This window comes from Idiotropiscis lumnitzeri, chromosome 5, assembly GCF_059441095.1.
Source record: "Idiotropiscis lumnitzeri isolate Australia: NSW breed Sydney's pygmy pipehorse chromosome 5, RoL_Ilum_1.0, whole genome shotgun sequence".
NCBI classification, from domain to species: domain Eukaryota; kingdom Metazoa; phylum Chordata; class Actinopteri; order Syngnathiformes; family Syngnathidae; genus Idiotropiscis; species Idiotropiscis lumnitzeri.
In genome coordinates this window covers 12,823,898-12,848,010 of record NC_142395.1, presented here as the reverse complement: position 1 = coordinate 12,848,010, position 24,113 = coordinate 12,823,898, and the positions used below count along the sequence as shown (strand labels likewise).

The 24,113-nt window shown below is 40.4% G+C and overlaps 1 protein-coding gene and 1 long non-coding RNA gene across 2 annotated transcripts in view; one reads left to right on the top strand and one right to left on the bottom strand.

Annotated features, from left to right (window-relative positions):
* LOC148336975 (uncharacterized) overlaps positions 1 to 18,838 on the bottom strand; it is a 25,321-nt gene extending 6,483 nt beyond the window's left edge. The window contains exons 1-3 of the long non-coding RNA XR_015843269.1: positions 18,747 to 18,838; positions 3,635 to 3,707; positions 3,123 to 3,232 (exon numbers count right to left, since the gene is read on the bottom strand). This is a non-coding gene — a long non-coding RNA (uncharacterized LOC148336975). The remainder of the gene's footprint in view (positions 1 to 3,122; positions 3,233 to 3,634; positions 3,708 to 18,746) is intronic.
* LOC148336974 (homeodomain-interacting protein kinase 1-like) lies at positions 18,795 to 24,113 on the top strand. The gene is made up of 8 exons (XM_088296936.1): positions 18,795 to 19,268; positions 19,868 to 20,059; positions 20,126 to 20,307; positions 21,506 to 21,629; positions 22,022 to 22,132; positions 22,196 to 22,282; positions 22,354 to 22,547; positions 23,643 to 24,113. Exons 1-8 carry the CDS (start codon positions 19,008 to 19,010, stop codon positions 23,827 to 23,829), a joined length of 1,338 nt encoding a protein of 445 aa, XP_088153062.1. The 5' UTR covers positions 18,795 to 19,007; the 3' UTR covers positions 23,830 to 24,113.

Below are 24,113 nucleotides of genomic sequence, written 5' to 3'. Positions count from 1 at the left end.
AGGCCAGTCCTTGTTCATGAGCAATGACTAAGGCTGGGATTAAAAAAAATAAAAAAAATAAAAATTGGATTATGTTCTTTTTCATAGCCCAATATATTTACGAGTTCACGCGAGATCTTGTCACGACAAAGTAGCAGTGAAGTCAGCGCCATTAAGCATTTATTGTTTTGATCAGGTCATGTTAAATAAAACATACATGATTAATATTACGGCATTGACTTCAATTCTTAATGTGAATATTAATAATCTCACTAATGCACCCAGTAACAGCAAGCAGTTTGTACTAACTGCAGCATTGTTTTTTCTGAGATGCCTTCCATACCCAAGTCAAATTGGAACTGCGGGAAATCCTTGATTGAATCAAAAATAAAAAAAAGTCAAACATGAATCAAAAATCGAATCGGAGCCTAGTGTATCGAATCAAATCGATTTAAGAATTTTTTTTTTTTTAATTATTATTATTATAGGAAGGGGTGAGTGATTCTATCATATCTCAGGCAGGAAAATGAGAAAAAAAAAGGTGTGCTACATTTGATATGTTTGTTTGTCTGTTTGTTAGGGCGCTACTCCCTGGTTCACAGATATCATATAAAACGAGACAGGCAGACGTAACTGAGCGTTTAAAGTTTTGCACAAATTGATTGTATTTTTACTTAATATTTCTTGGACTAACAGAGGCACCAACAAACAGTAAAGAAAACAATACATTGAGCCTGGGGAATCTCATTTATCTTAACTCAGCCACTGTCATTGGCAGGTATAGAAGGCAAAAAAGTGCATTCTTTTTACTTGGCAGTGATTAATGTCCAGTTTGTCTTTGCTTGTGTTAGCAAATTGTCATTTTGTCATAAGAAATGTGTTACTCTGAAAGAAGCGAGTGCTTTCCTTAGAGCCACCTGTCCCAACGACCACTTCACCAGACTAAAAAGCCTTCAAGGCGAGCGGCTGACCTGTGGCCTTTCATTTCAAGCTCAAGCAGAAAAGTTCAGCTCAGGGCTGGATTCTTATTTACTGTATAGCATGCCTTTCATCTCAAATAGAAAGGCCTGAGATGGGCTGCTTGCGACTAACAATTTATAATATATATTTATATATAAATATTTGATATATTAGGATTCCCTTGAAGAAAGAACGAGCACCAGTTGGGAGTGTGGGCTGCAAGTTCTCTCCTCCAAGACTCAAGAAGGAATTATAATCACGGGCGGTTCTTTTATGAGATCTTTTAGCCTGCTGAGCAAGAGATGGATGAACATCTTTGAAATGGGCATATCGTGATGAATGACCCTGGGAGACACAATTTAGGCCAAAATAGTCAGACCCATGATATGAGAATTACAGTATTCTCAACTACAATGGCTCGAAAGACCCTTTTACCGTGCCTATAAAAGCCAATAGGGGGACCGAGTCAACCCGGCAGTTTTATGGCTTTGAGGTAGTATCAGTGCCATAACAGAGGCAGGACACCACTTGTGGGAACGGCAGTTCCCAAATGCCAAGTTTTAATGTCTGACACTCACTTCTCCTTCCTAGTAACAAGTATTTCGTACGTCGACGAGTAAGGAGGACCAATAAATGGCGGATCTTTCATGGCGTTCCGGACGCAGCTCAAGAACATTAGCTTGTGGATTTAATCTTCTGTTATTATGTACCTTGTCAAAAATAGCCACTGGAATTTAAGGCTTGGTTAAAAAAAAAATAATAATTCAATATCGATTTGAATCGATTTCCCTTTTTATAAACTATATCTCAATTTAATCTTTTTCCCCATACATTTCTATGACTTCACGTGTCACACGAGATCTTGTCACTACACGAATGTGGTATGAATCAAAAATCAATCAGTGAATCATGAATCGAATCGAATCCTTGTGTACTGAATCAATTTTGGAAATTTCGATACACAGACATAGTGGAAAGTACCACCTTGTATTGTCATGCTTTACTGAGCTCAGGCACGTTACATAAAAAAAAATCTCACGGCAGAGCTCCAAACAAAATTATCAGAAAGAACATGCATATACTGAATCACGTTTCAACATACTCCCAAATTTTCTTACTCAGTGTCTGCATGCCATGACTTATTCTGATTTATGAATGGCAACAGCTGTATACACAGGTTAATTAAAATATCCAGCTTTAGCCATAAAGAGGAAGAGCACTGAACAGTTGTAAAATATAGAATAGGCCTTAATTGTATGTTGCTGGCAGAGCTCGATGAACAAAAATACGTTCTATTTTGTAGTCAATAAATGGTAGTTTTTGGAAGTGAAATTGGAGAATTTAATGATCAACTATGTGGCAAAAATGTTTTTGTATGTTTTTATATATATATATATATAGATATATATCTATATATATATATATAGAAGGGCCATATGTCTCTCTCTCTCTCTCTCTCTCTCTCTCTCTCTCTCTCTCTCTCTCTCTCTCTCTCTCTCTCTCTCTCTCTCTCTCTCTCTCTCTCTCTCTCTCTCTCTCTCTCTCTCTCTCTCTCTCTCTCTCTCTCTCTCTCTCTCTCTCTCTCTCTCTCTCTCTCTCTCTCTCTCTCTCTCTCTCTCTCTCTCTCTCTCTCTCTCTCTCTCTCTCTCTCTCTCTCTCTCTCTCTCTCTCTCTCTCTCTCTCTCTCTCTCTCTCTCTCTCTCTCTCTCTCTCTCTCTCTCTCTCTCTCTCTCTCTCTCTCTCTCTCTCTCTCTCTCTCTCTCTCTCTCTCTCTCTCTCTATATATATATATATATATATATATATATATAAAATCTATATATATATATTTCCAGAACAGTATCAGATGAGAAATAAACTAAAGTAAGTAAAGAATCCGTAGCTAAGCGTGCTTTCTTATGGTGCGTGACATATTTGCCGCTCAGCAGTTTGTTTATTCCGCACTGTTTTTCACTTGTAAACCTTGTATGATTAGTACTATTGTAGGTTCTTGCTTGACCAAAGCTCGACTATCCATGGAAAACATATGATTACAGATAGGAGAACACACAACCACAAACACAACATCCTTGGTGGGGTTATAAAAGGCCACAGGGTGACTATGTCTGTTTCCTCCACGTGTTAACTTTTTTCCTCGAGTGTCTCCTCCCTGCTTGCCAAAGTGCGCGTGTGTGTGTGTGTACCTGGAATCCTGGCATGTGTCCCGCCTCCTCCTCCTCCTGCTTACCGGCTCATCAACCAGCAGTGGTTCTCCTTGCCAGAGTGCCACTCTGCACGTGTGCGCGACTCTCAGCTGCCCAGTTAAAGTGGCGTTATTAATGTTCTCCAGTGTTTCTGTTGTGTGTTACACCCAAGTGTCTCTCTGGGGCCTCCAATTTTGTGTTCATGTGCCAGCTCGTGCCACTTGGGTTTGCTTCCAGGCATACATACATATACATGTATATGTATATGTGTATATACATATATATATATACACACATATATATATATATATTCTCACCAGCATGTCTTTATTATGTGCAAATAAATAAATCCAGATTAAAAAAAGTTTAGAATGGCTTTGGGGATCAATTTTCCTAAAGAACCTATAATAGCGTTCTTATTTACATTGGGATATTCTAAAATGTGTTTATTATTGTGTTAGAATGGCACTCTATCCGACCGAGAGCTGTAAAGTATGTCATATTTTGCTTACCTTATTTTGTAACAAATCTGGGTCACTTAGCAGCATTCTGACTGGCCTCCATCTGCTCTCACAGGCTGCCGACCTTTTCAAACGGAAGATGTGCAAATATTAATAGCTGCAATTGGAAACGTTTAACAAAGAACGCAGGTTTGAGCATTTTAAAGAAATGGTTAACTTCAATGTCCTGCAGGCTCTTTAAAAAAAAGAGGAGCTGGAAGAATACTTTAAATATTAATGCTATAATGTGCATTTCCTAAGGCAATGTGCCAGGTTTCATAGCAGAGTGTAAATTCAGACGGAATTAGCATTCATACTCATGCAATTGCGCATCCAAAAAAGGTGAATACTGAGAGATAACTGACATCATTGTCAACACTTTTTTTTTTTTTATGTACATGCAAAAGACAACCATTGTCAGCGATGCAGCATATTGGAAATAATTTGCATGTGAATGCTAAGACACAAGCATTTCCACTAATAGTTTCTATTTTATGAATGCTGAGAGACAAACACTGACAGTGATTTTAATGCCGTGCGTCAAGTCATTAGATGTGAATGCTCAGAAAGGTCAAAGTTCAGAGACATATGTTGCCACCAGTTGTTCTTTTTTGCACTTCTACAATAATGCTGAGACATGGTCATTCTAAGTTATGCAATGTGTTGAGCATGATTTGCATATACATTCAGAGACATAAGCATTCACACCAATGCTATTGGGCATCTACAACACGCTATTCTGTGAATGCTGTGAGACAACCATTTTCAGTAACAATGCGTGTTGGAGAATATTTGTATGTGAGTGCAGAACGACGAGGAAAAAAAAGGAATGTTTTTGCGTGACATAAGTATCTTATGTAAAGAGAAATGAGATATGGTCGTGGTGAAAATAAATGTCAATCAAGCATTCAAACTAATGCTATTTGGCATTTGAATTTGTGGTATTTTGCAAATGCTGAGAGACAAGCATCCGCTCTAATGCTGTTGCATTTTGAGATTTTTAAATGGCGACAATGATCTCGCCACGTACAGTGTGTTGTTGGCAAAGTCAGCGCAAGCGCGACTAAGTACAGTTGGGATCAAATCCTTTCCAGCAAACAAATCAGACTTTTGCATTCATTCCACACATTTGGTGACCTATGCAGTCCAAGGAGAACCACATACCATACTTCATACAAAGCCAGAAAATTAGGCAAGCTCGCAAGATGACTGCAGAAAACAGAGACATGAAGAGAGACAGAAGAGGCTCTTGCTAATAGCCTAATCGATTGTAATAAATTATTATTATATATAATCAGAAGGATCAATTGCATTGGCGGAAAGAAGCACGTCTATTATGCTGGTTTTATTTTAAAATTCTACGCACCAAATGTGAATTTTATTATATAATTATACATATGGATTAGTGTATTTATTTTTAATCCAAACAATTCCTGAAAATGCGGGAATAAACCCACAATAAGAGCAAGAAAAACAACCACATTTAAAAAAAAAAAAACATTTTTCAAAGTATTGAAAAAAAAATCTGCGAATAGCTGAATCCGCCGGTGCCAAATTGACGAGTATGCGGGAGTTCACTCTATCTGAAATGCAAGCCGCCATTGTGGCTACTGGGAGTGACGGCGCTAAATCGAGCCGCATTTGTCACATTGGCGCGTGATAATGTCAAGCCTGGAGTCCAGATAAAACTAAGTGTTGACACTTTGCACATCAACTATAATTTATATGTAGATATTAAGAGATATATTTAGTGTACACACACACACGCACAGTTACAGCACTCTGTTCATTCATTGCTCAAAATTGTGACTCATTTACAGAATCTTTCAGTATTCTCGTGAATTATCCAAGGGAATTGTCATTTCGAGTTGCATGTGAAAATGTACAATGCAAAAAAAAAAAGGGGGCGGCGGGGATTATTAATTGGAAATTACTTCACAAAGTGTGAGCCAATCCGTTGATGAGTTTTAACTTTTCACGGGTGGGGGGGGGACTGCATCATTACCATGCCTGTGGGACGCTAATTACAGCAAATGATACAAGTAAATATGGCACTTAATTGGCCCACGTTCGAAGGAGACATCTGGCCTTCATCAGTGCTCAAGTCCCTGAGATACCGTCACCTCCGTCAGGAGAACGTTTCTACAATCATTGCAATAATCAATGTCTCCAATCCCATCGCCGCTTGTAAAAGTGTGCCTTCCAAAATTCCACCAGGGCACTGTTTTAGCTTTGTTTACACTCTGATAAACCCAATGAGGACTCGTAAAATAAACTAAGCTGGGCGGGGACTGGGACTTGGAGGGTTATTTTTTTACTACTGCGTTTGGAGTCTTAAAGGTTTAAGTCCCCAGAAGAATTAAGAGATAAAAGTTTTTATTTGACAGGGTTGATGGTTTATCAAGGTGGGCCATGCCTGGGAGATGATAGAGACCAATCAAACACACATGGAAAGAAGAAGAAATAAAAACAAGGACACTTCCACAGCTCTCAGGCCTCCAAATATGTTGACAAATACAGGAAGAGTCACCAGATTGGGACGCACAAAAGTCTTAATAAAGGGGGCGTTTTCAACTCAGTTTTTACTGACAAACAACTGTTTACATGCAATCGTGGTTTTGGTACTTGAAAATGAAATGCCAATCGATGTCTGAACATGGTCAGCAGTAATAATGGGCAGACACACACCAAATTAATTTTTGTTGTACCCCGCTAAGCCCAGAGCTCAATAGAAAATGGATAGATGGGAGAGCGCCATAACAAAAACAAACAAAAAAAAGTGGATCACAGAACTAGATTGTCTAATACGGTCCAGTTGTTAGCTGACTTATTTTGCGGCGCCCCGCTTTTGGAGATGAAATGAACAACCTAATTGAGATTTGTGCAGTTGATTGTGTGGGAATGTATTTTGAGCAGGGAATAACAGCCGCTATGACGAATTGCGGTTCTTGATTTGCGAACAACACTATGTAAACAACACCTGTATACCCTTAAATTGTATCAGTTTCATAACCAGTTTCAATACAATACCGTTTAATCGAGTTCTACGCTGTCCGTAATGTGCAAATACTTTGATAGAAAAAAAAATTCTCTATTCGTTTCACTTCGAGTCATTTGAAGTACTTGCGACAGTTGACAAAATGAAAGGTATCGTTATGTCGTGTCACGGTACATCCTGTCACATTACACCGGGTCATGTTACATTGTGACCCTTGCGCTCTGTTGTTGTTCATTTTTGTGGCTTGTTGCGATTTCTGTACTCTAACATCACTACGCAAGGTTTCTCTCCATTTCCTGTACTGTGGAACTGTGCAGAGGAATTCTAAGTGTTCCTTCAACTGGCTTGTAGCACCAAAAGAGGTTGAAGTCATGTTTATCTTAGTGGGTCCTGGATCCCGGCCAGGATTAGTCGTGTTCCATTAGCACTATTTGGCACACACATTCACTTAGTAGCAAGAGGTGCATGCGGTTTACACAGTGCGAGTACTGAACTGTGATTTTTAATAAGATGTGTACTTAGTTGCTGTTCTAATTAGCATCATGCACAAGCCCGGCTAATGTTCATTTGAGTTGACATTGCTTATATAATTTAGGATAACAGGTTTTAATAAAACCCCCTCTTCATGCTTCATTTCCACTGATCACCAGCTGCCGGGTCAATTGAATAATTAAGGATTTAATTAAGCTTCTGCGTGGATCACAGACTTCCAGCGCAGTCCAGCCTGGTACACCGGAGTACCAGAGCACAACTCAAATAGGCGCCGGGCCAGAATTTTAAGACGGGCAGGAGCATAACCACTGTATCTCGGAGTTCCACCTCACACGGTCAGGGCTGTTATTTTTTGGCTTGCTGTGTTGGACTTCAGATTCTCAAACTATCCTCGGAGGTATGCGGCATTTCAGGGCGTCTCGTCCTTTTTGGCGTGCGCCGCACATCATTGTGAGCGTGTAATACAATACCTCCCATCGACTTATTGGAGAGCAGCTCCTGCCTGCGCTGGGTCGGCCGTGAAGCGCCGGCTAATTTCACTCAATGGTGCATGAGTAAATGTTAGATGAAGCCAGTGAACCCTGCAGTATGAGAATATTATCAGCCTCACTGCGGGCCTCCATCTGTTAATGTACTTTTGGACACTCTATTGAGATGCTAAATAATTTAATTGCCGCTATCATTCAGCAGAAGTCCTTGGCACAAAGCTATTTTACTGTCAACGTTGCCAGTATCAGTGAGCATTTGCAGTGACATTTAAATAAGAGGCCTTAAAGCAACCCTATGGAGGCCTACAATGAAGAAGGCATGAATAACACAACTTTTGTTTTCACACACACAAAGAAGATCCGAGGCTTTTTCTAGGCAATTAAAAAGGCCCATTTCACTCTTATCTTGTTCACAAATTAGTATTAGTAAGCACTTCTTGTGTACCCAGCATACATCCACATAGTACTCACACAGTTCTCTACTCACGGTGAATTTGCTTTTTTTTTTTTTTAACCAATCGAGTCAAAAAAGATGGAACATGTTCGACACTCGTCCAATGAAACAGAAACCTCACTAAAAACTTGGTGCACCTACGCCGCATGCTTGAGTACGCCGATAGCATCTCTGCCTGCTCCCATGGAGACTTCCTACCTACCTCCACCTCTCCCCTTTGCATCTCAATGACCAATTGCAGGTGTTGCGACGAGGAAATCGTGTTATATCAAGATGCAATTATATTGAAAATGCAATTAAACGATCAGCCCTAGATGCAATATCGATATTGTGGCTCGTTCTCTGATACACCGTGTTGTATACGTTGTGTTACGATATGTTGTCATCATGCGTTACATCGCGATACTTTGCATTGCGAAAGTTGTGCTGCGTTAATTTGCGTCGCAATACGTTCCGAACTGATACGTTACGTTGCGACGCGTTGCATTGTGACACGTCGCATTACGATGTTTAATTCCAATACTTTGTACACACTGTATGTCTCAACCCAGACACTATGCAGAGGTTCATGGTCAATTTATGAGTGATGTTACTCGTTTTAATACTCCATCACGTCTGAATAAACACCATAAACACACACGCAGCAAAGTCGGAAAGAGACGCATTTAATCAATTGTAATCACATTCCTCTGCAACTTAATGTCAGTGAGTGCTTCCCAGCATGACCATTCTCTTCTCTCACACACACACACACGCACGCTAACAAACGCACGCATGCACACCGACAGACACCTCGCCTATCTGATTTACTGTTTTGTACACGTTGTGCTGACACTGAAAATCACGCCACGCATCGCAGCACCTGATGAATAGACCTGATGTGAACTTATACGCGGGTTGTAATCCTGTGATATATGCAGGTTACAAAGCTGCTTGAAGCCCGATTATGCATATAGCCGCATTCCTGGAGCCTTGCCCGACTGCCATATATATTTATACTCATATATATTTGTACACATATATATGGTTTCTCAGCCGATGCACAGCCGGCAGCTGAATTCATTAGGACTCCTCACACACACTTAAACTTGCCATGAAGCAAATACTTCTTCACTTCAGGCCGGATCTCATTGTAATGGATGACATCGCTCACCATAAATCAAAGTCCAATGTGATTGGTCTCCTGTGGCGTGCCCTAATTGTGACCGTGATGCGACCGCAAAGGGGTTGTGCATGCATCCAAAATGGGTGTATTGGTAGACGGAACATGGCAAGACATCTTCTCAATACAGACTGCCATTAGTTTTATGGATTACAGGACTGAGTTAAAAAAGGACTCCAATTTGGGAAGTCCAGTTTAGAGTTCCGTTCCTGCAGCACTGACATAAAACAAATCTGTGCGTCTCTATCACTAACCTATCCTGGTGAAGTCACAATTACTGTAACCATTGAATGGAAAAAATACTAGCATCTAAATATGAATTCATCAAATGAGAATCAGTGCAACGAAAATAGAGATAAAAACCATTTGGACACAACTCGGCTAGTATCAAAATATTGACTGAGTTGACAACAGGTCCTGAACGGAGAAAAAAAACAACTAAAAAAATAAGTAAATCAAATAAATCAAACATCACGAAAATTGCTAAATTACTAAACTATCAGTACAACTGCATTCATGGCTGTGACTGTGTGTACATACATCACCAAATCAAGACAATTTCACTAATACTTCAAAAAGTAAATCAATCCTCATTCTTAACTCTCTAATCTCGTTGCACACTTGAGTACAATGACAATAAAGGGATTTCTAATTCTAATTCTAACTGTGACAAATGCATTGCATGGCTGTCCATAGTCCAAGTCACCATGACAGTAAACATTTGTCGTTATATTATGTTATAATGTTTGTAATAGTTGCATTTTTAACGCTGAGGTTGTTTTGCACACTGAAGTAAAGACAAAACAGGAGTGTAGGTCGGGACCATTGCAAACCGTGAACCTCCTGTAGATGTTCAAGCCAAAACACAAAAGTTCTGGAACGTCTCAGCCCTGTTGTCGCTCGGGATTTGCATCAATGTCACGTCTTTGGCTTCCAAACTCGACTGCTGCTTGTTTGCAGAATATATAAATAAATACACAAGGGTGAGTGTGTGCCCAGTGGAGCTAAACTGAAATTTAACGCACAGAAAAAGTTTTGCTGGCTGAGGTCACACAGAGGTTGGGGGTCCTGAAATGTTCTCCAAGCCAATAAATGATACATGAGAAATGGAGACGGTGCGTGACTCCAGCGCTTGTTTTGTTTTCTTTTTCACTGGGAAGCACCTTTTTCCAATGCTAGCTTCACTAATTTGAGCATTTTGCAGCCATAAACAAGAAAGGTTAAGGCCAAAATATAGTTTCTATATATGGAAAGACAAATTTACATGAGCATGTTGTAAAAGCCGATCAGAAGCCCTGAGATGTTGAGAACGGTTGACAGGAGCCTAGACAAAATAGAGCAAACCTCACCAAAATAACCTCAGTTAAGTTTATTTTACTTCAAATTCAGTTCTATGTGGCTATTTGTCCCCAGAAGAAAGTATGTAAATAATTTATTCTGAAGACAAAATGTTAACTACATTAACTGTTTAAGTCAAACTGCCACTGGCATACGCTTGTAGACATTAACCCCTTATTCATTTGAACACATTTGGATAAAACATTCAGCCTTGACGTTAATCAGGCACATTTTAGTTTGTGCTGCATAGCATTGCCTAGCGTTGTGTGGCGTTGCGGTACTTTGGGATGCTATTCGTTGCGTTGTATGTTACGATGCTGTATGTTTCATTGCATTCACATGCAGGCGGTGTGCAAACGTTATGACCCACTAATCCAATATTGAGATTGGATCGTCGCCATTATACCTTCGGCATCTAGCAGTCAGCATAGCAAAGTGTGGTTGCTTAAAGTTATAATGCATCGTGTTCACTTGCCTTGACTTATGTTGTTTTGTGTCGCTTTCCATCGCACGGCATTAGGGTTGTGTAGTTTAGCCTCATCTATCTCGTTTTAGAAAATTCTTATTCAAAAGGTTATAGAACAAGGATATGCAATATAAAAATTATATTTTTGTCTTATCTGTAACGACAAAGACAAAGGTAAAATAGGATGGGTGGTTTGATGAACCGCACTCATAAGTCTTACTAATAAATACAGTATGATATAATAATTGGAAGACTGAACACATACTGCATCCAGATTTAAAAAAAACTTTTGGAACGTCACACGCTGCTTAGATTCGAGCCAAATCCACTGAACACTTTTAAATGCCGAGATAAATGCCATGCAGAAATGCGACGGCACTAACACAAAGCTCTTAAAATCACCTAGCATATCATGCAAACAATACAGCCATGAATTTTGAAGTGTTACTGGGTGTGAGGCGCCACATTGTCCGAAGCTTTACCTCAAAAGAAGCTGAAACTGATAAGAAATAAATGGATTGAAGCATAATGAAATAAACGGGTATATTAAGCATGTGAGCTAAAAACAGTTGGGGTCCAGCCTCTTATGTACAAACAAAGCATCATTAAAATGTAGTAAAATGGCTGCCAGCCAACCAGAGTAACGGCTGATGAAATGTGGCAACAGAAGATTAATTCCACGCTTATTCCTCAAGGTCCCCAGAAAGCTTCCAATCATCATGAAGTCACGTTTTAGGATTAAGCCACATACAATTTAGACCTCACATGAATCACACCAACAGCATCTTAAATACATTATGTGATCTACACTGGTTTGTTGTTTTGCTTTTTTTTGCAGCTGGCACTTGACAATGTATAAAACTCATTCATAGCCTTTTTTGCACAGTGAAATCTAAAACTAGAAACTGACTAACAAATTGGTATCTAGGCGTTTCAGGGAAGGCACATGCTAGGAAGACCATAAAAGAATGTTGACACCCGTGCGTGTACAAAAGTGTGTTTTCCAGTCAATGAAATAAGATCCTTGATGAGAGTTCAGATCAGGAGAATCAAACTCATTTTGGTTGCTAGTCACATTGCAAGTACGCTTCCGCGGGAAAGGAAATGTCTCATCAACAACACCAAATTGATGATAACTAGTTTTGAAATCAGAAGGATAAGCATAATGATAAGTTACTGTAAAAAATCAAAACAAAATTAAAAAAAAAATAAAAACCCTTGCAATATGGTGTGCTCTCTGCATATTATGCAGAGTTGGTGTTTTTATTTTGTTTTTATTTTATTTATTTTTTTATTTTATTTTATTTTTTTTTACAAATTTTGCCAGCTTGTGTGTTTAATATTAGTGTAATGTGACTGAGACAATCACATCTTAACAGACGTTTAAAGTCAGATGAAACTGAAAGAAGCCGGTCGCTTTTCAAAATTAAATCAAGTGAAGTACAGGAAATCGCAAAGTGGCTTGATAGCATTGGCATTCCTTTGTACGCTGCACAGATTCAAAAAGCTCAGTGCCAGACAGGGCAAAAAAAAAAACATGCAATTGTTTACTTTTCTTAATCTTTAATATTAATCAGTATATGACTCATGCTGTTTCCTGAGCAAGTTTTCTTTTTGACACAAACAGGGCAGGAGAATTGAGTGCGGAAAATTCAACTACATACCCCTGTCCCACCTTTGTGTTATTCATTTAAACACGCCCTCGATAACTGTGATGCTAACCCCAAAGATGGAACATTGGCAGAATGATATGCTCCAGCACGGCCGCGACCCTGGTGAGGATAAGTGGTTCGGATAATGGATGGATGGATGGAGTTCATAACCCATTCTTGCGTGGAGGGGCTACGACCTCAACCCAGTGTAATCACATTTGTTAAAAACGCCAGTGACAGTTTTCTTCATCTGAAACCACTAAGTTGGCATCATTAATGTTTTGATAAGGCGGGACAGCCCACATCTTTTCAGCAGTGTCTAAGCGCCACATGAAAGAACAGGCGAGGAAGCCAGAACTGCCAGTTGTCATTACACTATCATGCGCCACTATAAAACATTTATGAGCTATTAAGAGCGCCTTAACAGAGGATGCCTCTCATTCTTACGAGTTGTGAGAGACACACACAGTGGTTAGGAAGGGTGAACTTAAACAAATACACACTGCTTTGCTCGTTTCCAAGATTTTTACAAATAGATACGGCATTGTGCAAAAGACTGAGAGACTGAGTATCACTAGGTTTGTCTCGTGTGAATATATATTTATATGTATATATTTACCCATGCAATATTCTTATCTGCGCTGTCCTGTGAAAAACACGTGTCAGATATAGTTTTGTTTTTTCCACATTATTGCAATGTCGGTAACGCAGCAACCCCATTAATGTAAAAATGAGAGAAAAAAAATGGATGTGAGCGTTTTTCACAGGACAACGGCCATATCACAAAGACGTGCAGTAAGTTTCTAATGGAATTGTATGCTTTTATATTACTATTACCAATGAGTCTGCCAGCACTGCCATCCAATAGGTGAACTGTATCTTGTCATGAATTTACCATAAGCTTTTTGTTTTTCGCGGGAGCCAACTCGCTTTTCATAGGAAACGTTTATTGGAAGTTCTTCCCTGCTTTGTCACAATTTTTGGGTTGTTAAAAAAAAAATCAAGTTTTTCAACGCATTTATAATGGGCATCAATTATAAGCACATTTTCACTATTCACGGTCCCCATCTCCTTTGAATAGTAGGGGTCCACTGTACGACAATAATTACAGTCAGATTTGGAATAAAAATAAAATACAGCCTTTGGACTGACCACGTACATACATTGCTACTAGACGGCTGTGCTCTGCTTATTATGGGAGGCTGATAAATTGCAGATTTCTTTTTTGTCCCAGAACCCTTTTGACAGTATATAAACGAATGATAACACCACGAACAACAAATCCAATGAGAGCTTAATATTTTTTATACAATGCAACTTGGGTAATATCTGTGTATCCTGCTAAAAATAAATCACATGAAAGCAATCACAGCTGTCAAAAGAACACTTCAATGTCCTCTCAAGTGCAGGAGTCGGTCATGAGTAAACATCACATAGACCTCTTCACTTTATCGCATCAGCTCAGAGGCCAGCAATGATATGGGAAGCAAGCCGCTTTTTCGGAGGGATTTCTCTGTAAGAAGGTGATTTTGTTCTCTCTCTGTCCATTGCAATACTTTCAGCAATTCCGCTGCTAAGACGAGATCTCATTTCAGCGTTGTGCCTGAGAGAGGAGGCTTAGGGGAGATGAGAGGCCTCTGTCGGAGCCCCCGTGCCAGGAAAATGAGGGTTACACAATTACACACAGTTCCGAAAAAAAGCCCTCTTCGTAATTGGATCCATTTTAGGGCCTTTAAAGCCCACCTCTTGGAGATAAAGCAGCCCTAGGTGCAGATTTCATTCCCCTCTCTCTGTCTGCAGTGCTTTTTCATTTAGACTGGCCTGAAAAAAAGACTGCAGTATCACATCCAAAAGGATATCATTCTAACGGAGAATAATTTCACTAATTTCTACAAGGACGGATGATCACCTATGTCAAAACATGACATACCAACACTGAACTATATAACATACAATCAGTGTAAGAGGAAGAAAAGTATGAGAAAGAATCTATTTCTCAGGAGCGGTTTCTGTCATCTTTTATCCGCCGCAACACCTTCTTCATCCCAACGACTCGTACTAGAGTAAGGCAGTGAAAAAGTAGCCAGAGGACATATGCAATGCATAAAGCATATTCTTTCTTTGGCCTTAAGGCAGACATGGGCAATGTACGGCCCATGGGCCAAGTCTGGCCCGCTCAGTCTCTGACCAGTCCTGCAAGTGTTCATGAAGTCGAAATAAAAAGTGCTGATTTTATTTTCAAAGTGCTGCTTTTACTTTGATGGGTATGCATGTGGAAAGTACAGGCAGGCGAGAGCTCTGTCAACTTTTCCAAAAAAAGATCAGTCCATTTCTGTGGAAAACTCTGTCAAAACTCGTCATATGTCCATCAATAAATCGATCACCAAAAAAAAAAAATTTTTTAAATCACCCGCAGTGCCTACTTTGCAGGCTGCAGATAAGTTGAACCCAGCCCAGCGTCCCCTCCTGCTTTCCTGAACACTGCAAATGTTACAGACCAAACCATGCCGAAACATTTTTGTATTTTCTACACTGAGGAGCTCTATGATTGGTCTGACCTTTTTAATTGAAGTTGCGAGACTCCAAGTGCTGAACGCTACCCACCGCGCCATATTAAGCGCTGCACATTGGCCCGTACTAGTTGGTGCATCGACATCTATCTCAGGACATGATTTGGCACGTTTTGTTTTGACATTCTGTTCAACTATAAAACAAGAGACTGCCAACTCATAATGACAAAACCTTGCATTAGACCTTTTCAAAAAGCCCCTTCTGTCCAACACAGCCGTTAATGTGCATAAACAAAACGGGGGCCAACGTGTACAGCACTGGCCTGACTGCTAGTGAAATGTGTCCTCTTCATCACTACATTTAAAACCATCCAATATTCACTCCATCAACTTACATAATTCACTTTATACAGAGATATGCATCTCTCAAACATCAACCACAGCTGGGATTCCGCTCGCCTTCACCCTATGGTGACAAGGCCTTGAAACAATAGAAAATCATGGTGCAACAAAAGCAACCAGACCCAAAACAATATGAGCCGAGGGCTCAAAAAAACATGAGCCAAAGTGACAGAGGCTACATGTTTGAACTTGGTTTTGATTTGTTTTTAAATTGTTGACAATTTCTTCATGTATTTTTCGCAACCCATAGTGAGGTTGTTTTGCCTCAGAGCCCTAAGCTGAATTTTTCTTAAGTTGAAATTGCGTAAAAACCTACCTCATACACCAGTTTCCGTTAGTGGAGGTGATGAGTAGCCACAAATGTTATTTCTCATTCACGTAGATCGTGAAATAGCAATCTACGATTAATGACACTACACGACCATTATAGCGTTAAAACTTAATAGTAGGGCAAATGGCCTTGAACCAAGCGCACACTTCATTACGCAGAGCCATATCCAAATGGGATGTCTTAAGAGAAGATAATGATGAATCACAAATTACACGGATTTACCACGCATTGTAAAGCTCGCTTGTTTGCCAAATTAACTTGGTATTGCTTTCTGACAACATGCTAACATAACATAAAAGCAAGGTCACATTTGTCTAATTTGACGTACAATATGTGCAAAAGGTACAATCAACCAGTGAACAACTCATCTGAAATGGACGTGATTATTCCATCACGCTACAAATAGGAGTGTCTAAAGTATCGAAATGAAGAAACAGGTCAACTCAAGTGCAGTAATTGTACTTTCTCAAGTAGTCCTCCCTCACACACAGAGAAATAATAAATAAAATTAATAATCAGCTCAAAACATAGAATTTCAACTTCCCGTGGTAGCTTTAAAAGGCTAATTCAGGTTAACAGAAACTTATTAAAGATAAAAAAAATGATTGGCTCAAGTTTACTTGTGGACAAGGCCTGTGTCGCCTCGAAGCGACGTCCATGGGCGGCCGCTTTGTTTTGGTTGCCAACCCGCTGCCATAGCGCATCCTTTCATCCCGTAACTCAAAGTGACATGCTGATCTCCTTTTCTTGCGTTTGTGAGCAGATAGGTGCTTTACAACAGAGCTTAATAAGTTGCAATTTGAATAAACAATGATTTTTTTCCCCCCCTTTCTCTCATCTTTTTCACTCCACCACACAAACACTTTGTTGCTTTGTGAAAATTGAGACAATTATAATGAATCCCATTTGAGCTTTTGGCAGAACATGACTTATATGAAGTGCTAGTTTCCTCATTAAAGTACACATTACAACAATTACTGTTGTTATTTGTCGGGTGGGGGGGGCGCGCACTGGAACAAATTAAAGGTATCACCATTCACTTAAATGACAAAAGATTTAAAATGTGTTATGCTTTACAAGCGTGGTATGGAACAAATTAAACACCTATCTCAAGGCACCACTGTTGTTTAGCTACTGTGAATAATGTACATTAAGTTTTCACATTGCGACATTTGTCCAAGTAGTGGTGATGCAAACAAAGGATCCCGATATCTGATTTAATGAGCCATTCGCAGTTTCACTGAACAGGTCAGTGTGTACTTCCATGTGCATGGCTTAATCAATTTCAAGTATATTTATAGAACACTTTAAATAAAATTTGACTGCATAGATAACAAAACTGGGCTTATGAAAACCGAAAACAACAACAAATAATAATAATAATAATAATAATAATAATAATGACTAGTATATACCACTGGCAGGATTGATGCACTCATGGCTCGAGTTTTTCCATCCCCCAATGGAAGTTTCGTGACAGGAGCGGCTGACTCGGACGGACGGCTAGAGTGAATTAGCGCGGAGGGGATGGGGAGACGCCATCGACTCTTGTTGTTGCAATTGTGATACTCTCGAAGTGAACAGAACTTTCCATCGCCTTTGTAGTTCTGAGTCCTTGGGAAACATAATGAAACTCAAAGTCGAGTTCAATTGCTGAGCTTCGTAAGTAGCACACTGCAGAGTTGGCTGCGGGAGCAATCGCATCGTTTAAAAAAAAAAAAAAATTGATAAAAAATGTTGACCTTCAATTAACTCATTTATTCCCAGCCGTTTTCACGAGAGGAAACACCTCAATCACAGCGTTTTTTTTTCAGTTTTTTTAATGATTTTGTAAGGCCTGCAGAATATTGTGTTCTAAAGAAAATAACATGGAGCTATGACGCCCAAAAAAAAAAAAAAGGCTATGATGTATAAATACGTCTTTGGGAGGCACGTTTGATGTCAATAAATCCAACTATTGTGCAGAACACTTTTGTACTTTCACAGGTTGAAGTGGACAAGAGTAGTCATGTGTATATGCATTTTGGTGGCGATCGGTAGCTGCTTTAGACAACTGAACTGACAATGCAAGCAATATTGCCATGCTTGCCTCCTTGCTGTGACGTACTGGAAAGAAAATAAGAAGCAGAGCTCCAAAATCGGACGTGCCAATTTGTACATGCAAACCTATTATAGTAATGCCACTGTTAACGTCAATCAAGCGTCCCTTTGAAGTTGCTGAAGGAGAAAAAACGCTTAGGGTCCATAAAATCCAAAATATTGTTGTGATTGTTTTGATATTTCCAGGGATTGGTGTGAGCGTGGGCAAATAAGTTGTTTTCTCTATAGTTCATGGGGACAAAATGACTTACTGCCCATAAAGTCCAAAATACTGTGGTGATTGTTAAGAAATTTTCAGAGGTTGCAGTGGTCATGAGATGTGCATGTGCAAATTTCGATGACAATTGGTCCTCATTTTGATACTATATGCGTTTTAGACTGTCCTAAGTATGACATAGTTTTTTTCGACTTTGATTATGATTTTAGCAATAAAGTATTTAGAAAAAAATAAATGCATTAACTTGAAAGCGTCTTTAAGGCATTTTGTATGGAGTGGCCTTATTTTAAAAAATGGGTCATTTCGAAGTTTACGTGCATTTAAAAAACGTCTGTTAGCAACATGCTAAGCGCATAGGGAACATTTCATTTACACAACAGCCTGTGGCATATTTCTTAAAGATGACCATGCAGACCCATACATACGCTATACACTCGACACCATTTACTGCGTGCATTCGAGGATGAATGGCAAAAGGAAAAGTGAACTTGACGTGTGATTGTATAACACTTACGCTGCTCGTTCGTCACAAACAGCACGCCGGCTCTGGTCGACTGAAGGCGGAGAGCGCTTACGGACACCGTGGAGACTTTGAGGCCCTTCCCGACTCATAATACCACCTCGTCCCTGTACCCATGACGAGAATGTTACGTTACAGCATTAACCGCGACGGCATAAAGCACTTGAAAGCCAAATGTAGCGTGTCCATACCAACACCGGCGGCCAGGGTGTCTCTCCGCTGTTGCACCTCCCTGCGAGGTGACTGGGGCTCCCCATGTCATCGACAGAAGAGTTGTGCGTGCAGTCGGACGACCACCCGGTCTTCCCCAGAATGGACTCCTCCGGCTCCGAGGACAACCAGTTTTCACCTGGAGCCCGAATTCATTCAAAGTCGTCCGGCTACGACGTGCTGTCGGTTCTGGGTCGCGGCGCCTACGGGAACGTGGTGAAATGTCGGAAGACCACCGACAACAAGACGGTGGCGGTCAAGACCATCAAGAACCACGGAACATCAGCCAAACGGGCCATATATGAGGTGGGTCGCGTCCATTTACTACCTGTAGTACCGACTTGCCCCGAAATTCGTGGTCAGACGGCACGCTTAGTTACCGACTTTACTACTACTATTCGAACCGACTCTACGCAGTGTGTTTCTGAAACAAATGTACATTAATGTACATTTTTCATGTCAGTTTTTTTGTGTTTGCATATGTTCAAAACAAAAGTTGAAAACGCACTGTTTTCCATTTGTTTCTGAAAATGCATGTTTTTTAAGAAATATTTTCTGTCATTATAACCTGCAGTCATGTCTCCTGCAAATGCCAATTAGCCCAATTTTTTTGTCACCATGTTGGACTGCGATGGAGATAGAAACTTCTACTCCTGCACCAATGAAGATTGTTTTACAGTCCAATGTGATGAGTAACACAGCTAACGACTGAGATGTGTTATTGGGTATTGTATGGGCTCACGCAAGTGCCATTTATTTCCCATCTGGACATAGAGAGTAAACAACTCATGCTCCCATGGAGTCTGGGACGCAATAACCCTGATGATCCGTGGCGTTTATACTAAATGTTAAGCTATAGATATCTAATAGACAAAATATCTTCTGTGACACTTTTTTCTTTATAGATTCTTGCCCTGTTAAAAATAAAAAAGATGGACGCTGACAAATGCCACCTGGTGCAATGGAACAGCATCTTCAGCATCACTGGACATGTTTGCATTGAGTTTGAGCTGTTGGACAAAAGTCTGTTTGACTTTGTAAAGGAGCGGAATTTCAGACCACTACAGCTGAAGGAGATCAGGCCAGTTGTCCATCAGGTATGCTCTCGTGAAAAAATACTTGTGTAATGAAATTGATCTTGTGATGTTGCACTTGTTGTTTAGCTGGCAGACATGCTGGACCACTTGAAGGTCTCGCAGATCATACACGCAGACCTCAAGATGGAGAATGTGATGCTGGTCAACCAAGTGCAGCAACCCTACAAGATTAAGGTGATCGACTTCGGCCTGGCCGCTCAGGTGTCCACCGCCAAACAGGGCTCTCTTATTCAGACCCTCCCCTATCGGTGAGTCTCATTAAATCGGTACATGCCAATTGTCATTGTTAAGTAAGGTAACCAAAATACTGGAAACATGTTGTATAGTTTTAACACAGGGTTGTCCAAGTTCTGTCCTCAAAGACCACTATAGTGCATGTTTTTGATATTTCCCTCCTGCAACACACCCGATTCAAATCAGGATCGTTATCAGACTTCTGCAGAGCTTGTTGATGAGCTTAATTAGGCGTGATGGAGGAGGGAAACATCTAAATGGAGGCTAGTGGCTGTAAGAGCCATATTGAGAAATGTTTTCTAATTTTGAATTCATTATTATTATTGTTATCCTTTAAACATTATTGAGATGCATAATGTTATTTCATGAAAGAAGCAAATTTAGTTTAGCATTGCGTGCCTTAGAAACGGTATTGATTACCTAACGAGCAACACGTGAGAAGGTAGTCATGTGACGTGCAGTATAAATAGTAGTCATGTGACATGCCAAAAACACACATTCAGAAGGTCGGGTGGTGGTGACAAAGTTTTTCTGACCGACGCCAAGCAACGACTCCAACAACGACTCCAATCTACGACTCCAATCTACGACTCCAATCTACGACTCCAATCAACAACTTGAATCACGGGCGCCGATCAGCGAACTCGAACGACAACAACGCCGATCAGCGAACTCTAACAGCCACGGCGACAGCCACGACACCGACGCTGGTCAACGAGCTCCGACAGCGACAACCACGATCAGCGACCTCAAGCCACATCGATCGACAACCTCGACCACGTCATGTTTGAGTAATTGGAAATCTTAGTAAACTTGTGAAACGAAGATCCTGAGTTGGAAGTTTTGTCGCGTCAGACTGGTTATTATTCACCCGCTCCTACAGCAAGTAAACCCGAAAGAGTTGCCACTACAGTGGCCATAGAGGACCAGAATTGGACACCGCTAGTTTAACGCCACTGGCTTTATAAATGACATAGTGTATATGGACTTTCTGATTCGGTCTGTTGGTTTACATATTGGAAAAAAAAAACACAAGCCCAACGAAACACGCTGATCCAGACATACAATTAACAAAATACATTTTAGGGGGATTGTCAAATGAGCTTAAATTCAGGGAACTAGTAGTTTTTGTGAAATGTCACCCTCAAACTGGAATGAACATTTGGTTAAAAAATGTTTACACAATAGATGGTTAATCATGTCTCTCGGCAGGTCGCCGGAAGTCCTGTTGGGTGCACCGTTCACAGAAGCCATAGACATCTGGTCAGTAGGCTGCATTGCTGCATTTTTGTACACAGGCGCACTCCTCTACCCTGGAAAAAGTGAATACGACATGGTAAGTATAAGTAAGTATACGCTTACCTTACTTTGAAATTGGCTTAAGGACAATACAGTGAAACCTCAGCTGAGCCTTTATTTCCTTGCAGGAAAAGATATTTGTGTCGCAACCTGTGTCACATCAGTGTAAAAAGAAGTTAAGGTCTACAAAAACATAATGGTCATCTTAGAACTTAGTTTTGGTGACGCAGAGTCTGAATGCGTTGTGCCAAGTCCATATATGTCACATAATTTCTGATATATTTATCTTCTCTGACACACGTCAAACTCAACCCGGATAGGTTCGGGCTCAACTGTGACCATAATGAGGACAAGTTTTGATAGAAAACAAATGGATCGATCCAAATTACGAATGCTAAATACTGAACTTGATGTTTGGTGTATTTCCAGGTCCGGTACATTGTGGAGACTCAAGGCCAGCCTCCTGATAATGTTCTTGAAGCTGGACTGCAGACCAGATGCTTCTTCCAAATGGAGCGCAATTTCAGCTGGAAGCTCAAGGTGAGATGACTTGTCCTCAAAAAATGCAGAAACCTAAGCTTACCTTGATACTTGTCTCTTCAGACACCAGAACAGTACCAGAAAGAGACCACCGCCATACCCAAAGAGACCAGACGCTTTAAATTCCGCTCCCTTGATCGTCTTCTTCATGTAATCAGTCACTCGTCACACATCTTAACTTGAAAATGGTGTCAACGTACGACACGGGCAACTTTATTTAGTTCCAGCCGGGGATCTTGAACACCCGGCACATTGCCAACAAAGCGGCCAAGACAGCGGACGTGCAGAAGTTTGTGGAGCTGCTGAAGGGAATGCTACAGCTCGATGCCGCCCAGCGGATGACGCCTCGCCAAGTGCTGGAGCACGACTTCAGCACCATGAGCCACCTTGAGCCGCTTCATGAATCCAGCTCTCAGTAAGTCAGTAATGTGCAGCCTAGAAAAGTCCGTGATGCTGTTTGACTTCCAGCGTGTTGCAAAAAAAAAGGAAAAAAAGCCAGAGGAAATTTCCAGGCTCAACCTTTCTCAGTCATGAAAGTGATTCTCTAAAAAATGCTGTTAAAATATTCTATATTTGTTTTCCACATAAAATAACTGAATCATCCAGCTTTATCATGTACTGGGCTTTTTTTTTGTTGGAAGTTGGCACTGTGCAATTCAGTTATTACAATTAGTTACAATTTATTGGTTTATACAGTATATATTTGAAGTAATCCACATCTGAAGTACTTGTTCTCAAACCAATAATTTTGTTTAATTTTGTACTTCCAAGATACATGGTTTCTGAAGTTGGACATGAAAGACAAGCACACATGCGCTCACGTTTTTTACACATTCTCAAGCGCCACATTTTTATATTCAGCAGTTCTGTGCAGTTAATGTTACAAGGTGCGAAATGTTTTGAATGGGAAAACGGGTATTGGCATATGTTAGCTAAATACAAAAAAGAAGACAAATGTAAGACCGATTGTATTTAAGTAAAGATGTGTGAGCTATTGTACTGATCACGCATACATTTATTTTGTCATGCAAAATATTATTCGCACAACTGTCCAGAGGTTCTAAATGGATGAAATCAACCAAGATGTTTGCTGGCTGTGGCACTCAGCAGGTGGTTGAGCACCAACAGTCTGATCAAGTTTGTCGGGACGTTGTGAAACTGACTAAAAACTGGGCTCAGAACTTCCTGTGTTGAGTTTGCCAGTCGTCCATGTGGTTGCGTGGATTTTATTAGCGTACTTAGCTTTCCTTTCTCATCCCCAGAGCATGCAGGTTAGGTTATTTGAAGACAAGGAGGAAATAAAGGAGGCAGATCACAGATTGCTTCAATTTGCCGCATCCCATACAGCTGCAACAATGCCCACCTCTGATTTTTCAAAATTTTTTTTCTTTGTTTAGCTTTTGCCAAATAGCACTGACAGTTAATTTGGTTTGGTGAATTGTAATCGAATCAGGTTCATCCGGTTTATTTGCACACAGCCAGTACAAATAAATGTTGTCTTGTCTTGCAGTGTGCAGTCGAGCTTTCACATCATGTCCGTGTGCTCCAACAAGATCACGCTACAATCGCTTGGCGGGAAGGGATTCGATCCGTCCGCACTGAACGGGCCGCATGACGACGAGCCGTGTTGCTGCAGCCCCACGTCACCGGAAGTGTACGAAATCATGGCCCAAGATGAGCGATCAGACCCAAGTTGACATTAAAGCTCGAAGATAAACCGGAGATGTCCACTTGAGATGGAGGGACGTTGTGCTTTTTCTTCATCCCTCTACATTACAACCTCATCCAATGAACAGAGTTGGAGCCTCGGTAACACGTACAACGTTTACACTCAACTGTCATGTAAGAAGGTAATGACCAACATGCTCTACCAGACTGAGCTAGCCAGGTATCATTGCTGGAAATTGACACAAATGCTGCCATTTCTGGGGCTAAAGTGATGTTCCTTACATACCAAACAACTTTATGTCTGAGCAGTTGG